General features: G+C 37.0%; 1 protein-coding gene across 2 annotated transcripts in view; it reads right to left on the bottom strand.

Annotated features, from left to right (window-relative positions):
* LOC101885478 (exostosin-1) overlaps positions 1-15,637 on the bottom strand; it is a 443,183-nt gene extending 427,546 nt beyond the window's left edge. For both annotated transcript variants that reach the window (XM_017352664.4, XM_073934039.1), the window contains exons 1-2: positions 14,772-15,637; positions 11,369-12,438 (exon numbers count right to left, since the gene is read on the bottom strand). In XM_017352664.4, coding sequence (XP_017208153.1) covers positions 11,369-12,327 — 959 coding nt within the window. In that variant the 5' untranslated portion in view covers positions 12,328-12,438; positions 14,772-15,637. The remainder of the gene's footprint in view (positions 1-11,368; positions 12,439-14,771) is intronic.
* Between the last annotated feature and the right edge of the window lie 412 nt (positions 15,638-16,049).

Genomic DNA, 16,049 nt, shown 5'->3' with positions numbered 1-16,049 from the left:
TCACACACCCTAATTAAAAACCAGCAGGCTCCTCTCTTTCTCTCACACACACACTATATGCTTGTCTTTCTTTCTCTCTTTATGCCGTCTCTCTCTTTCTCAAGTGGTGATGGATTTGGAGGAAGCACCCAGTCGTGAGCTGCTCTAATTTAGAGTCTATCAATACATCTTAGCAGTGGGAGCACTTTCTGCCTTGTTTCTCCACCTTCTTCCTCCTTCTGTTCTTGCACTCGAAGAACAAACGCCGACTCGACATCTTCTGCTCGACGCGCTCGATAATGAAAGCTCATCGGTGTGAACTTTCCATTCAAACTCTGGAGGGGAGAAATCTACAGGTGAGAAGAAGGTGGAGATCCTTCAGATTCATCTCGTGAAAATTTCGGTCTTCATTTTACTCATTTCAAACCTATCAGAAATTCAGGTGGTACTTTCTGTGAGGTCTGTATTTCTAATACATTACAGTGGTATTTGTAAATTCAGTGTGAAATTGCTAAAATTCTGCAAGAATCCGTGAAAGAAAAACAAAACAAAGAAAAAGCTTGTTTTGGTAATCGTCAATCAAAGTCTGCGCATTTGCTTTCACGTTTGGAGCACTGCTCTGATGATGTCAGTTTGTCATAATATTTTATATTGTGACCTACTGTATTTTAAGACTCTTGGGAATCTAGCATTTTACCCTGGTAAACTTTCATCTCTAACCCATATATTCATGACACTGACTTTGTAAAAACGTGAATACTAAGGGTGTCACGATCCTCCAAATCCTCGATTCGATTACATTTTCGATTCTAAAGGCACGATTCGATTCGATTTTCGATTATGAATAATTAATTAATGACCAATTAATTATTTGTAGCCTACCGTTTAAACTACCTGACCTGCATGGTCTTTGTTTTACCCATAAACAAATCATACAGTAAATGAATAAAGGCAAGATACACACATAATTACCACCTGTCAATCACTTTTTCTGCGGGACTCGTGAATAGGCAGTGATCTGTGTCGTTATAATGGTGTCGGTAAAAAAGGTGCACAACCAACAGAAACCAGCCAACAGTATCTGAGGTGTTCGCTAAAATGACGAAGTACAAGTGAGTGAAAGATTGAAGCAGTCCTCTGACTGCCTGGAGCTGTTATCTCGAGCGCATGGCTGTGTGTGCGTCTGTGTCTGTGTGGTCACGTGATGTGCATTTTCAGAGGTAGAGAGGAAGGAGGGCTGCTCAGAAATGCTACACGCCAATGTGGATGTCAAATCGTTGTCGTTCTAAAATGCCATTTAAAAACAAAGACAGTGTAAACAGGGCCTGAGTGTGAACTTTTCGCGAGCGGATTTGCAACGGGGGCGGGCGGAGGATCGCGATGCCGGTGTTGTCTATCGGACGAACCGTACGTAATACGTACAGAGCAGAGCTTGCAAAACTGTTTTCTTTGTCGACAACATGAACGTTGTCAACATAACTCACTGGAAATCCAAAATGCTTCCACACCGGCGACTTCATTGAAAGAGGAGAGGGTTTAAGCTCTGTCGACGGGTCTCCTGCTTCTGCAGTTTAACAAGCCTGTTTTTTTCCCAAGCTGACGTGACATGGGGGCGTGGCAGCATCGACGATTCTATTTTTTGATTCGATAATCGAAATTGAGCATAAATTTCGATCGATTTCGATTAAAAATCTAAATCGTGACACCCCTAGTGAATACTGTCATCTTCTTAAAAAAAAAATAATAATAATAATATGTTTATGCTACATATGTTATGAGGGGCTAAGGTCAATTATTTTGTATTATTTTTTTCCCTTTGTATTGGTATGGTAACGTTTTTTGTTAAATATCTTATTTAAAAAATGTGAAATAAAACAAAATATTATTTTTATAATGTACAGTAATAATGTAATAAATATTACATTTTTATATTTTATTTTTGTTGAACCGTCCCTTTAATAAAATATTTTAGTTAAGGAACACAAAAACTACAGTATCAGCTTACAGTAAGTTGCTATTTGTTAACTATCACACCTCCTTTTGGCCAAATTTAGTTTGTTTCCATGTAAATGAAATTTTGCTCAAAGTACAGCAGGGTCTTTAGTCTGCATATGATTTGCTCAAATTTGCACAACTGAATTCTGGTTCACTGCACACAGCTTGGCGCTAATAAATCAAGTGAATTACGGGGTTATTTGCAGTAGTGTTGTGCTTGTTGCGTCTTTGAGTTATATGCTGTTGGCCTGTTTCACACAATACTGCATCTGCGACAAATCTGCAGCCCATATTAACAACATTCACACACCGTCCACGTCTGCAGACACAAGCAGCACTGAGACTATCTATCTATCTAAATATATACTGTATATATGCGTGTCTGTGTGATGTATGTAAAATTTATTATTATTATTATTATTATTATTATTATTATTATTATTACTATTATTATTATTATTATTATTACTGTTCTTACAAATCAACTTCTGGAACATAAAAGTCACCAAAGAAAACTGATCTGTAAACTGATGAACCACCAACAGCATCGGTGTGAAAGCTCACACCACACACACACACACAGCATGTGTGAAAGTGGCATTCTCAGACTTTACATGTGATCCCATTATTGTCATCGGTGCATGTTTTCGTTTGAATATTGTTTAATGTATGATTTACTTTGCTCAGCTTGTTAGGTTACAGAGTCAGGCGAACGTTTTGAGAAGCAGAACACTAACGATCCAACTCATGACTCAACTGTTATTGCTGACCGTAAAAATGTGACACAACCAAGTATTATAGACCCATTCCCTGCAACACACAAGACCAATAAAGAAGAAAAAACTTTTGATGTTTCACACAAACTACAAAATCATGGCCCGGAAAAGCAGCACAGCCCATTTTATTTACTACAAGCATCAAAACGTACAGATCTGAAACTAGATTATGCATTCATATCAGAAACTATACTTAACTACACAATATCCTACAGTATAATATGAGAAGTTTCTGCCATTGATCATTTTATGTGTGCATTTGTGTTCTGCATGTGTGTGTTCAGGTGTGCTTGTGTGTATTTGCGCGTGTATGTGTGCATTTTTGTGTGTACAAGTGTACGTTTGTGTGTGTCTCTGCCTATGTGTGCATGCCTACAAGCATGTGCATGTGCGTGTATGGGTATGCCAGCGTAGTGTGCTTGTGTGCATGTGTGTGTGTGTCTCTGCATGTCTGTGTGCGTGTGTGTCCATTCATTCAAGTATGTGCATGTGATTTTGTTTGTGGATGTGTGTATAAGTATGCATTTAAGTTAGTGTGTGCTTGTGCCTGTGTGTGTGTGCATGTATGTGTTTGTGTGTGCGTGCATGTGCATGTGTATGTATGCATATATGTTAGTGTGTGTGTGAGTGTGCATGCATGTATGCATGCTCATGTGTGTATGTGGTGTGTGCCTGTGCAAGTGTGTGCGTGCGTGTGTGTTTGTGGGAGTGTGCACATAAATACATATAGTGCACGTGTGTGCATGCGTACAGTCTTGCATGTTTTTTGTGCGTGCATGTGTATGTGTAAGTGCATGTGTGTGTGTGTGTGTGTGTGTGTGTATGCATTTGTGTGGTGTGTTGGTGAGTGGGTGTGCTTGTGTGACTGTGGTAGTGTGTGTGTGGGTGTGTATTTTTGGGACGGTGTGTTTGCATAAGTTTGTACATGTATGTGTGTGTTTGTGTATGTGTGTGTGCACGTTTGTGCTGGTGTATTTGTGCTTGTGTGTGGGTGTGTGTGTGTGCTATATGCATTTGATTGTGTTTGTGGGTATGCTAGTGTTCAGGGCTGTTTTTTGAGCATGTATGTGTGTGCTTGAGTGACTGTGCAAGTGTGTGTGTGGATGCACGTATGTGTGTGTGTGTGTGTGTGTGTGTGTGTGTGTTTGTGTGTTCATGTATTTAGGCTTTCATCTTTTTTTGTGCATGCATGCATGTGTGTGTGTGTCTGTGTGTGTGTGCTGGTGTGCGTACATGTGTGCAGGTGTATATACAGTATGTGTATGTGTGTGTGTGTGTGTTGGATATTTTTTGTGACTCTAAGCTCTCCTGATTAATTCAACTGAGGGCCAATTATTGAGCGTTCTGCCTCTCAGAAATCCTCTCCATTCATTTGAAGCATAAGAGTCTGCTAGTCAAGACCTTCCAACCTTACTTTCTGCAGTCTGATGATCCAATTACTTAAAAGTCAGATCTTGCCAGCCTTTTAATACACTTTATTATACATTAATGCAGTACTCTTTAATACACTAAATGGACATCAGCGTGCGGACACCTGAATGGCACAATACCTGCTTGCTGAGTATTTCATTTCAAAATCAGTAAAGTTTCAGTAACGATGCGTGACCACCAAAGCTTTTTTTTTCTCGGCTGGGCATTTGTTTTTTTGTTGTTGTCAATGGTAGAGATGTTATTTGAGCGCTTGCCATTTTGTCATTCATTGCAAGGTGAAAAACTCAGCGCACATCTGTGTCATTTTTGACATTAATTTGACATCTTGAACGTTCATTTGAAATGGATATAATCATTATATAGTACCACTTTTGTAAATTCTAAATCAATTTACAGGTTATATATATATATATATATATATATTGACCACATGTAAATGACAATTATTTAACATTTTAAATGCAAAAAGATTTTTCATTATTAAGTGATTAGGCTTCATCATTTAACACATCAGGGCAAATGAATGGTTGAAACATTTTGAAATATATATTATGTAAAAATAACATTATATATATATATATATATATATATATATATATATATATATATATATATATATATATATATATATATAAATATATATATATATATATATATATATATATATATATATATATATATATATATATATATATATATATATATATGAGCAATTTCAGCGTTATGGATGTGACATTTGCAGTAAAAACTGAAAACATAAATTCGCATATACAGTTAGACGTTAACATTATATTGAAACTTTTGTTTATATTTTCCAGAACAACTGACCACAGAGTTAAGGTACCAGAAAAATATCAAGCTGTAAACATGTTTTGTATTTTAAATGTAGAAAATAAACTTGCGTTATGGATGTGACACAAAAAGTCTGCGGGTTTACAGTACACAACATATTTTGTAGAAAACCTGTGAATTAAACTGCACAACCCAAAAGAAGCAATAATAATTAAAAGGATGAGAGTCGGCTCTCTACGAAACCAAAATGATTGGTTTTATTTTATTTAATATTTTCACATTCATGAGGAAAAAGTGTCGTTATGGATGTGACATGTCTCCGTTATGGATGTGACGGATGTGACGGATGTGAAATTGCCACTTACGTGACTTTGGTAAATCAAATAGAATAGTTTGAAAACATTGACAGATGCATTTTTGAGTATTTCTAAAGTACTGTAAAATACTTGATTTCCCAAAAAACCCAGAAACGGTTTCCGTATTTTGGTGAAAACTTAATTTTTTTCATGGAAAGGTTGACATTTGCACGGAATTGCTCATATATATATATATATATATATATATATATATATATATATATATATATATATATATATATATATATATATATATATATATATATATATATATATATATATTGCTAACTACTTGCTTTGACCATGGGCATAATGAGTATAAGAAATAAAAGGACATTTAAACTCTTTTAAAACTGCACCGCAGATAAATCAACAACTTGATATGACCCTTCAACATTTTACTTCGGCTAATGCACGAATTTCCTGGCATCAGCCATGATCTCTGTGTATGGTGTTATTGCAATTCTGCGCCTATGTAATTACATGATAATTAGACAGTAACAACTGAGTAAGAACATTGTCATACCGACAGACAACCAAAACTAAGCTAATCTAGCTCCAATGTGATTTTTGCACAATTTTCCTAGTGTCAGCCGTAATCTCTTATCTCGCATATGTAATTACATGGTAATTATATGGTAATAACTGTGTAATAACTTGGAAAAAAAAAACAAGCTAATCTGGCTCCAATCTCATTTTAGCATGTTTCTCATGGCGTAAGCCGTGATATTGCTGTGTATGGTGTTATTGTAACATTCTAAAAACAAAAATACAACTGCGCCTATGTAATTACATGGTAATTAGATGGCAATATCTGTGTAATAACAGTGTTATACCAATGGACAACAAACACTAAGCCAATATGATTTTGGCATGATTCTCCTGGTGTCAGCCATGATCTCTGTGTATGGTGTTACTGAAACATTTAGAAAACTCAAATCCAACAGCACTTACTGTAATTATATGATAATAACTGTGTAATAACAATGAAAAAGTAAACTAGCGCCAATCTCATTTTTGCACATTCCTCATGGCGTAAGCCGTGATCTCTGTGTATGGTGTTATTGTAACTTTCAGAAAACAGTAATAAAACAGTGCCTATGTAATTACATGGTAATTAGACTGTGATAACTGTGTTATAACACTGTTATAACAATAAAGAAACTAGCTAATCTAGCTGATATTTGCATATTTCTACTGGCCTCAGCAGTGATCTCTGTGTGTATGGTGTTATTGTATCATTCAGAAAACGGAAATCCAACTGCGCCTATGTAATTACATAGAAAAAAAGCATATCTTTAGATGATAATAACTGTGTAATAACAATGGTATATCGATGGACAACAAAAACTAAGCTAATCTAGCTTTATTCTGATTTTTGCATGATTCTCCTGGCGTCAGCCGTGATCTCGGTGTATGGTGTTGTTGTAACAGTCAAAAAACAAAAATCCAACTGCACCTATGTAATAACTATGTAACAACAGTGTTATACCGATGGACAACAATTACAAAGTTAACTGATTTTTTAACAGTCCGTACAAACTATTTAGAACAACAAAACAGCAAAAATTATTTGATAAATAACGCTGGATCCATATTAAAAAATTGCTTGATATCACTGTTACGAGTTGTTGCACATGGTATCCGGTGTCTAATGATGGAAAAAAAGTCAAGCATATACACGTTATAATATAAGACAATAACAATTTAATCATTGTACCTTGGAGAATTGAACACGATAGCATAAATCTCAGCAAAATTGTGCATTTACACAAAGCGCTCACATTTATTTGTCAGGAACAGATGAAGATTGGCTTTGTTTCAGGCTAAGAGACCTCTAGAGTCCTTTTTTCACAGCACTTTTTTGCTTTTTTTTTCCTGAGCTAGACAAATGCAACACCACTTCCATTTATAGCCGTATTCCCATGATGACCACATGAACACTACAGTCTAGAGTACAAAACAAGCAACAGTCTAAATCACCCTGACATTAAATACTGCCATTGCGCTTTTTATCCTCAGCGGCGTTTACTCAGGTTAACCTTTGAATGACCAACCATAAAATACAGAGGCAAACTGGAAAACCCTTACTGTATGAATCAAGCAAACAACAACCTCCACCTCATCAGCTCAACTAAGGCTGTATAATCTGCACATTAAAGAAATGGTTCAAGCCATAATAGAAATGCTGACATCTCTCTTATAGACCTTTTTCATGGCTGCTGCATGGAGGGCGCCATAGCGACCAGCCTCTTCCGGTAGAATGCTAAAAACTTCCGTTCACAGCGTGTACAACTGGTAATTTGCGCTCCGAAAATGGGTTTCAATAACGTTTTAAATGGATAACAGAGTGTTTTTGTGACACGCAACTTAGAAACGTGTCTGTTAAAGCCGTTATAATCTGTCACATGTGGTTCAAGCGCGTCAGAAATACGAGAAAAACGTATTCCTAATTCACGTATCTGCCGTCAGAAATACAGTGTGTGTTCCCGGCCTGTCAGCTGTTAGCTCAGCGGCTCTTTAACACACACACACACAGAGAGAGAGAGAGAGAGAGAGAGAGAGAGAGCGAGCAAGCAAACCAGAGTACTGGCATGAAACTTAACAGGTATGAAAGTCGTGCAATTTACAAAAATGACCAATAAAAGTCTGTTATTGATCCTCTGCTGGCTGATTTGCTGTTCATTCTAATCGTGAGCCGTTTGTGTTTTATTTCGTGTGTTGTTTTTACCACAGTTTGTGTTTTTCTGTCATTTCAAAATGACGCTAGCCTATATTTTCACTTTGTCACAGTTATTAAATCAGTGGCACAGTACAGGCTACGTGTGTGTGTCAAACATTTTGGTGAATTACATTAGTTTGGGCTGGTTATATATTTGAAATAAAGAGAAAATGTTGACTTTAGCGATGACGAGGCTTCATTTAAACTGCAGAAGATGCCGTCTGACAACGAGGGGAAAACGCCTCACAGCAGCTGTTTTCCATCCTATTAGATCGCATTTCTGTAAATGATCAGTCCAGGAGATGCTGCTGATGGACAACAGTATTAGTTCAAAGAGGATAAAAGCAGGTAAAATAGATTAAAACTATCATTTCAGAGCTGTCCAAATGTGACTGTTTACACGCATCAGCTGCCGACCGGAAGTTCTTCGCATTCTCCTTGCGCATACACGCAAAGCATAATGGGTAATTTTGCGTTCCAAGAAAAAGGTCTATACTCATGATCATTTCATCGTAAACCTGTATGACTTTTCAAGAATGGTCAGTTACTGTTTATTTTAAGGTGTCCTTGTTACAGTGTAACTATTCATTTAACTACAGAGTAATGTTAAATAATTACATGGGCGTACTGGTTAGATAATACCCTTGTGCTGTGTTCCTGTCATTTATCTGACGAGTGCTTCAGCAATCTTCACACTTACAACAGGGGATTCGTCAGCCGTTTGGTAAAGGAAGGATCAGAAAAGACTATATGTGACTTGACCGGAACTTTATCAGTGCACAGTTCATGCATCAGTTTCTTCCTCCATTTCACAAGTGTAAGTAAGTGTGCTTGAAATTGTGGCCTCCTTGTTTTCTCTAGCTTGCAAATTATGCATTCAATTGTGTTTTATTACTTGTGACTGATTGTACTGTATATGATTAACTCTTTATCCGCTTGTTAAGTGTGACGTCACGCGAAGCGGGTTCCAGGTCCAAGCACTCTATTCAAATGTATGGGGAGACTCATGAAATAGTAATTATAACGTTTACAAAGCGATTAAATACTTTCGTAAATAACGATCGCAATATATATGTCCATCCCTAATGCCCGATGGCCAGAAAGTGATTCATTTTTTATAAATTGTTAAAATTTTGGTATTTGTGATGCAGCAAGCCCAGAGATTGTTGTGTACACTATGACTTTATATAAAATTAATTTTAATGTGTGATATGAATTAATAGTGATCATAAACAAATAATTTATCAACTCAAATGAGTGGCGGCTTGGACCCGGAAACAGTATTATATACGTCACCATAACGTCACCACTTAACAAGCGGATATTCTCATATCGCGTCTAAAGCCATGTTGAAAATGTGACGCGTTGTTACGGATTTAAATGCGTTTGTCGTTGCTATGGCCACGGTCAGCTTTTCCTACACACTTGTTGTGGTCAAGTTTTTTTAAATAGTTAATCTTTTGCTACTATGTGGATTAATACTGAATGTGTGTCACTGTTTTACTTCTGGATAAGAATAGAGCAGTATGCTGGTGTTTAACCTCATTGCTTTAATGCAGGGGTTCTCAACCTTTTTCATTTGGAGGCCCACCTTTTTCTCTGAGTTTTTTTTATAGGCCCAAACTGATTGTCTAGCGAAAATGCTTATTTTAAAGCTTTATTTTTTAGCAAAACATTTCTTTTCACTTCTATTATTCCCTTATTTTTCTACATAATTTTATTTTTAAAAAATTCAAAACATTGTGCATGTACGTACAGTTGAAGTCAGAATTATTAGCCCCCTTTCGATTATTTATTTATTTTTTTTCCAAATGATGTTTAACAGAGCAAGGAAATTTTCACAGTATGTCTGATAATATATGAAAGTCTTATTTGTTTCATTTCGGCTAGAGTAAAAGCAGTTTTTAATTTTTTAAAACCATTTTAGGGTCAAAATTATTAGCCCCTTTAAGCTATATTTTTTTCCAGATAGTCTCCAGAACAAACCATCGCTATACAATAACTTACCTAATTACCCTAACCTGCCTAGTTAACCTAGTTAAGCCTTTAAATGTCACTTAAAGCTGTATAGAAGTGTCTTGAAAAATATGTAGTCAAATATTATTTACTATCATCATGACAAGGATAAAATAAATCAGCTATTAGAAATTAGTTATTAAAACTACTATGTTTAGAAATGGCTGAAAAACGTCTGTAAAAATAACACACAGACAGATTCAAAGCTCTTGAATTTTTTTTTACTTCAGTTATTCTTTACAACTACACAGTATTTGGGCCTTTTCTTCAGTAAACCTGACAGAACTACAAGAGATGGCAAAAAAACTGCTGATGCTTGGAAATAGTCTGACTTCTGTTCATCTATTGATTGATATCCATTAAGATAAACAACCTAACCCTAACCCTAAATGTAAAATACAGTAAAAACCCTTTAAATCTGTTGAAACGCATCGATCTGGAGGCAAACACTGTAAAATATCAATTGAGAGCCACTAGACATTACTGACAGGGTCTTCGAGTGTCAAAAAAATGTTGTGGGACTGCTGTAAAGGAGGTAATAATAGAGATTATAGATCGCGAAATTTAGCAATCTAATAGGAGCTCTTTAAATAGAAAATGTTGAGTTTATGTACAGTATTCAAGGCAAGTATAAGCCCAATCCCAATTCTATTTTTGTACCCCCACACCTTTAGAGTTATTAATAGAGATTATTGATCGTGAAATTTAGCAAGTTTTTTTAGCGTTTTTTTTTTTTAAAGCATGACACTAAAACACGAACGCGGTTATGAATATATTAAAACACGTGTTTGTTTGTTGTAAAAATTTGTAATAATAACAAAAAATAGTAATTTGTGGATCTCATTACTTCCGGGTTCAGCAATACTGCCGTTGTGGCTGGTGTATTCTGGGAAATTTTCTTACCCATGGGTTTCAAGTGGGGTTCTTTCGAAGGGCTAATTACCTTAGCCCTACGCCTTCAAGCTAAAGAGAATTGGGACACCCCTACCTCTTTGCGTGCACGCGCAAAACGAGAGGTAGGGGTAAAGGGAAGGGTTAAGTGGTAGAATTGGGATTGGGTCTACGGCTTAAATTACATGAATTCCTTTATTTCTCAGTAGAAAACTAAACCCAACAGTGGTCAAGTCTAATTGTGCATAATTAAATGTTATTACTATAACAAGAACATGTGTAACAAGGACACCCTCAAATAGAGTTACCAAATGTTTCAACCAATTTATCCTTTATTTACTCCAATATCTCTAAGGTTTCGCTTTAACCCATCCACCAGCGCAATAAAAATAGCCAAACATGTGACTTACTTTGTGTATTCTTCATTGTCTCGGTCACACCTTGCATCCTTATGTTTCTCCCAGTCCTTTCCATGTTTGCAGGTAGTCAATAAAATGATATCATCCCCATTATGTATATGATAAAGTGCGTTTCTGGTTTCGGAGCCGATGCCAGTTAGATACCTTTTCCCCTTGAAGACCAGCAAGTATTTCCGTAAAGGAGGGACATTGTTAAGATTCAGAAAACCTTTGTCTCCTCCTTTCTGCGGATGGTCTTTTGAAAACAGAGGTATGGAAATGTCAAAATGTGGTCTGAAGTTGTCCATGTCAGTGCTAGCCTTAGCTAACATGGCTTGTCCGATATCGAACCCTAGTTCCTCCGTATAATCAGGCCAAGTTCCAGAGTACAAGTTAAAAATCAAATGGTTCCTCCCTTCATACCACAAAGGGAGGCTTTGAATTCGAGCTCGGACGTTATGCACATACTGAGCAGACAGCTGGTCCCTGTCTAAAGTGTCTATGCTTAAAACAAACAAACAGGCCTCGTTAGGGTCCGTGGTGTAGAACCGTGACTCCTCGATGGCGGCCAGAATCTTCTGGTAGCTTTCCGAGGGCACTTCGCCTTTCTGAGGTGGATACACGTAGATTTTAAACCCTCGTTCACATCGCTGAAAGTCAAAGCAGGTGTCCATGCGGCATCTGCGGCTCTTGTAGATGTTCTTCTGAATTTCGCGTCTCTCTCGAGGAGATGTGTGTTGATGAAGAAGCAGAGGTCCATCTTCTTCCTGCTCTGCCTCACCCAGGTATGTCTGCAGTGGGGGATCCACCCATTCGGGCCAGCGAGGTGGAAAGCTGGGCACCTGCGAGAGTCCGTAAAGTGCTGCGCGGTTTTGGCTGTGGAACTCACCGATCTGCAGGCCACACAGGTAGGCGAGCAGCAGGCTACAGGCGCCCACTGATACCAGCAGGTATCGCTTCTTCGCCTGCATGTGGACAGCGAGAAGCAGGGCAGGAAATGAAGGAAGCACGGAGGGTCAACTGTAAACCCACAGGACCAGCTTTCATACCAGTACAAGCATTCTGATACAGCCTACTGCACGCTGCGAGTGGAGAAACACAGAGAGGATCATGTTAGCTCTTCTACAATAGCATGAATGAACATTGTGTATTGTTTTAGGAGTTGAGAAAATGATCATTTAGTAGGAATTTACTTGTCATTCTCTGTCAGAACATTATTCTTTTTTATTATTTCCCACAGTGTAAGCAAAATCTGAATTCCAGGTTCAAAACAAACACAAATACACATTATGAATAATACTTAAGATAAGTCAAACTAAATATTGTGCATACGATTTGACTCTAAAAGACACACTTTTGTTTAAACCATAAGCTACTTTTAGAAATAATTTGATGTGTTTGAAGAGATGAATCACCCAAAATGTACATTCACTCACAATTTCCAAGCTTTATAAGTTTCTTTCTTCTGTTCAACACAAAAGAAGATATTTTGAAGAAAGCTAAAAACTTGTAACCATTGACTACACAGTAGGAAAACAAATACTTCAGAAGTCAACGGTTACATGTTTTAAGCTTTCTTTAAATTATCTTCTTTTGTGTTCAGCAGGAGAATGAAAATCATAAAGGTTTGGAACAAATGAAGGAAGAGTACACTCAAAAAATTATATGTTGGCTTTAATTAACTTTTTTATGTCAACAGGTTTCATGTAACCGAGTTAAGTTACCCAAAAGAAAGAATATTATTTTGAGTAAAATTAAGTTATGTTTTATGTTTATGTTATTATGTTTTTCTCTTCTTCTTCATTCTTTTATATTACATTTTACCTGTTTTTATGTTTTTTTTTTTACTCATTTTTATTATTTGTTTTTATTTTTATTTTACTTGTTTCTTTTATTCTTGTTTATGTAAAGCACTTTGAATTGCCACTGTGTATGAAATGTGCTATATAAATAAACTTGCCTTGCCTAAAGTTAGTTACATAAAGGTAATGTAATGTTGGTAGTTCAATCAACACAACATTTATATTTTAGCTTTAATTTATTTACACTGTTAAAAAGTTTTATAGGACTGTTTAAATTTACAGAAAGTATCTGTTTTTCATCAACTGATACAATGCTCAGTTCACAAAAACCTAGTTTAGCTCACAAAAACGTACACTCAAAAAATGATATGTTGGCTTTAATTAACTTTTTTATGTCAACAGGTTCCACATAACCGAGTTAAGTTACCTTAAAGAAAGAATATTTATTTGAGTGAACATAAGTTAGTTTAATAAAGGTAAGGTAATGTTGTTAGTTCAATCAACACAACATTTATAATTTAGCTCTAATTTATTTACACTCCTAAAAAAATCCGTTAAATTTACTGAAAAATACCAGCAGTGGTTGCCAGAAATTTTCTGTAAAGATACGGAAGTTTATACTGTTTAAATTTACAGAAAATAACCATATTTCATCAACTGATGCAATGCTTAGTTCACAAAAAAAAAAAAACAGTTTAGCTCACAAAAACGTAAAGTCATTCAATGCACTGTGTTCATTTATTTATAACTAGCAAACAGATTTTCACTGTATTTGTAATTACACAGTTACTTTTAAACAAAAGAAGATGCAGCACAACATCAGCTAATCTTAGTTTATATTGGACTTGCACACAGATGCTACTATCCTCCACAATGGCAATGCACTAATGTGTTTATGTGTGTACAATTAGCAGATTTTCACTGCATTAGTAACTACACAGTTACCTTTAAACAAAAGAAGATGCAGCACAACATCAGCTATCCTTAGTTCATATTGGACTTGCACACAGGTCCTACTATCCTCCACAATGGTGTGATGACAGAATTGTCGTTTTGGCATGATTGAGCTCTCTTTAATAACTACTATCTCTAAAGAACTAATTATTATAATGGTTCCCAGTGTTCAAAATATTCAGTGAATCACGGGGAGTTTTTATATCTTTTTCAAATGAAATCTTGTGGCGCCAAAGTGGTTTACCTCACATCCTAAACATATTTTGTCAACATTACCGCATGTAGGAAACCTTTAGGGAAAGTGCTGGAACAGCCTTTTATCTCCTCAGGTAAAACTATTGGACATGTCGTCTAATTACAGCACTGTAAGAAAACGTTTGTCGTTACTTAAACTTTGTGGAAACGTGCACAAGCTGCAGTTATTTAGACAATTAGCACTCTGTTTTTAAACACTTATCTAGCCCCATCTAAAACATGGTCAAATTGTGTAAACTGATTATAAAACATGACAAATAAGAAGACAAATCTAATCTTTTTTGGTAAAAGCGTTCCAGTAGATGTTTCTACAATTCTCCTCATGCTCTATAAACTAATAGCTCAGGTAGCTAATATTTAACACAGTCAATTTAAATTGTTATATTTAGAGAGAGATGTTTTACCTCAGTCACCTGTTGAAGCGTCAATCATCCACAGACCTTCGATAATCCCAAACTTATCTTTCAAATCAAAGCACTAAGTCAGTGCATTATCGGGAGTTGTGCAGAAGTAATTGTCAGCCATCTCTGTCTTCACAAATAAAAGATCTCGACGATTATGTACCTCAGTCTTTACAATAAAGCGAACACACGTGAAACTGACAGAAAACCGAACGCGGTCCGGATCCATTCCCCTGACGAAACAACGAGATGTTCGCTGTCCATTTACATGCTTGATTTAAATCTCTTTTTAATCCATGAATAAACCAACGCACAACTTCAGTAAATCCACCGAGGCTTCCTCACATCACACTCCGTCCACAAGTGTTGATGCATCTTGAACTCAACCAACGCGTCAGGTATCTCCACAATCATGAAACAGGTGTGTTCCTATATAAAAAACGAGGATTATCAACTCATATCCCTTTGGATTAATGTGCAGGTTTCACAACATAGTCCACAGAAGAGATCCTGAGACATCCTATCGCGTTTACAACTCTCCAAAACCAACGCGAAACTTCTCATCGTGGTCTAATCCACCTTGTGATAATCCACCAGGTCTGGACCACAGGTTTCAGTCCCATCCAATGCTTGGATTTAATTTGAAGTTCGCTGTAAATTAAAGCTTAATCCAATGGGACCACGTGTATGTATCCCAAATCGCTCTCTCTCGTGAAATGCTCAAATTAACGCGCAGTGAATGAACGCGTGTTCTCCCACCGAAAGGCACTTGGCGTGAAAGTTACCACTGCTGCCCGCTGGACAGATCATCTTTAACGGGACGAGCCCGTGAAAGCGCGCGCACCTTCTGTCGCATCCCTTCCTGATATAAACAATCCCTCCAGCAGCAAGCAGGCGTGGGGTCTGGTGATGCTGAGATCCAGAAGAGAGTTGGGGAATCCGTTCAGCATCTCTGAGGGAGCTTGAACCTCCCACTATCCTCGGGTCTGTCTGTGTGCGCTCTGTTATTGGCGGAGAATCGCGGTCGATCAGCTCACAGGAGCCGTGTGTGTGCGGAGCCGACAGATGCAGACTCGAGGAAAGCATGACACGGGGAGAGCGCTGAAAGAAACCCATTGAGCGACAGAAGAATGCAGGAAAAGCTTCATAGAAAAACTCTCAACTGGTGCTCATAATATAATCTTTAATGAAATATATGAATGGAGACGCAGTAGGTGGTGCTGTCCCCTCAGAGCAAGAAGGTCGCTGGTTCGAGCCTCGGCTAGGACAGTTGGCGTTTCT

The sequence above is a fragment of the Danio rerio genome, chromosome 20 (assembly GCF_049306965.1).
Source record: "Danio rerio strain Tuebingen ecotype United States chromosome 20, GRCz12tu, whole genome shotgun sequence".
Taxonomy (NCBI): Eukaryota; Metazoa; Chordata; class Actinopteri; order Cypriniformes; family Danionidae; genus Danio; species Danio rerio.
This window is presented reverse-complemented; position numbering and strand designations above follow the sequence as displayed.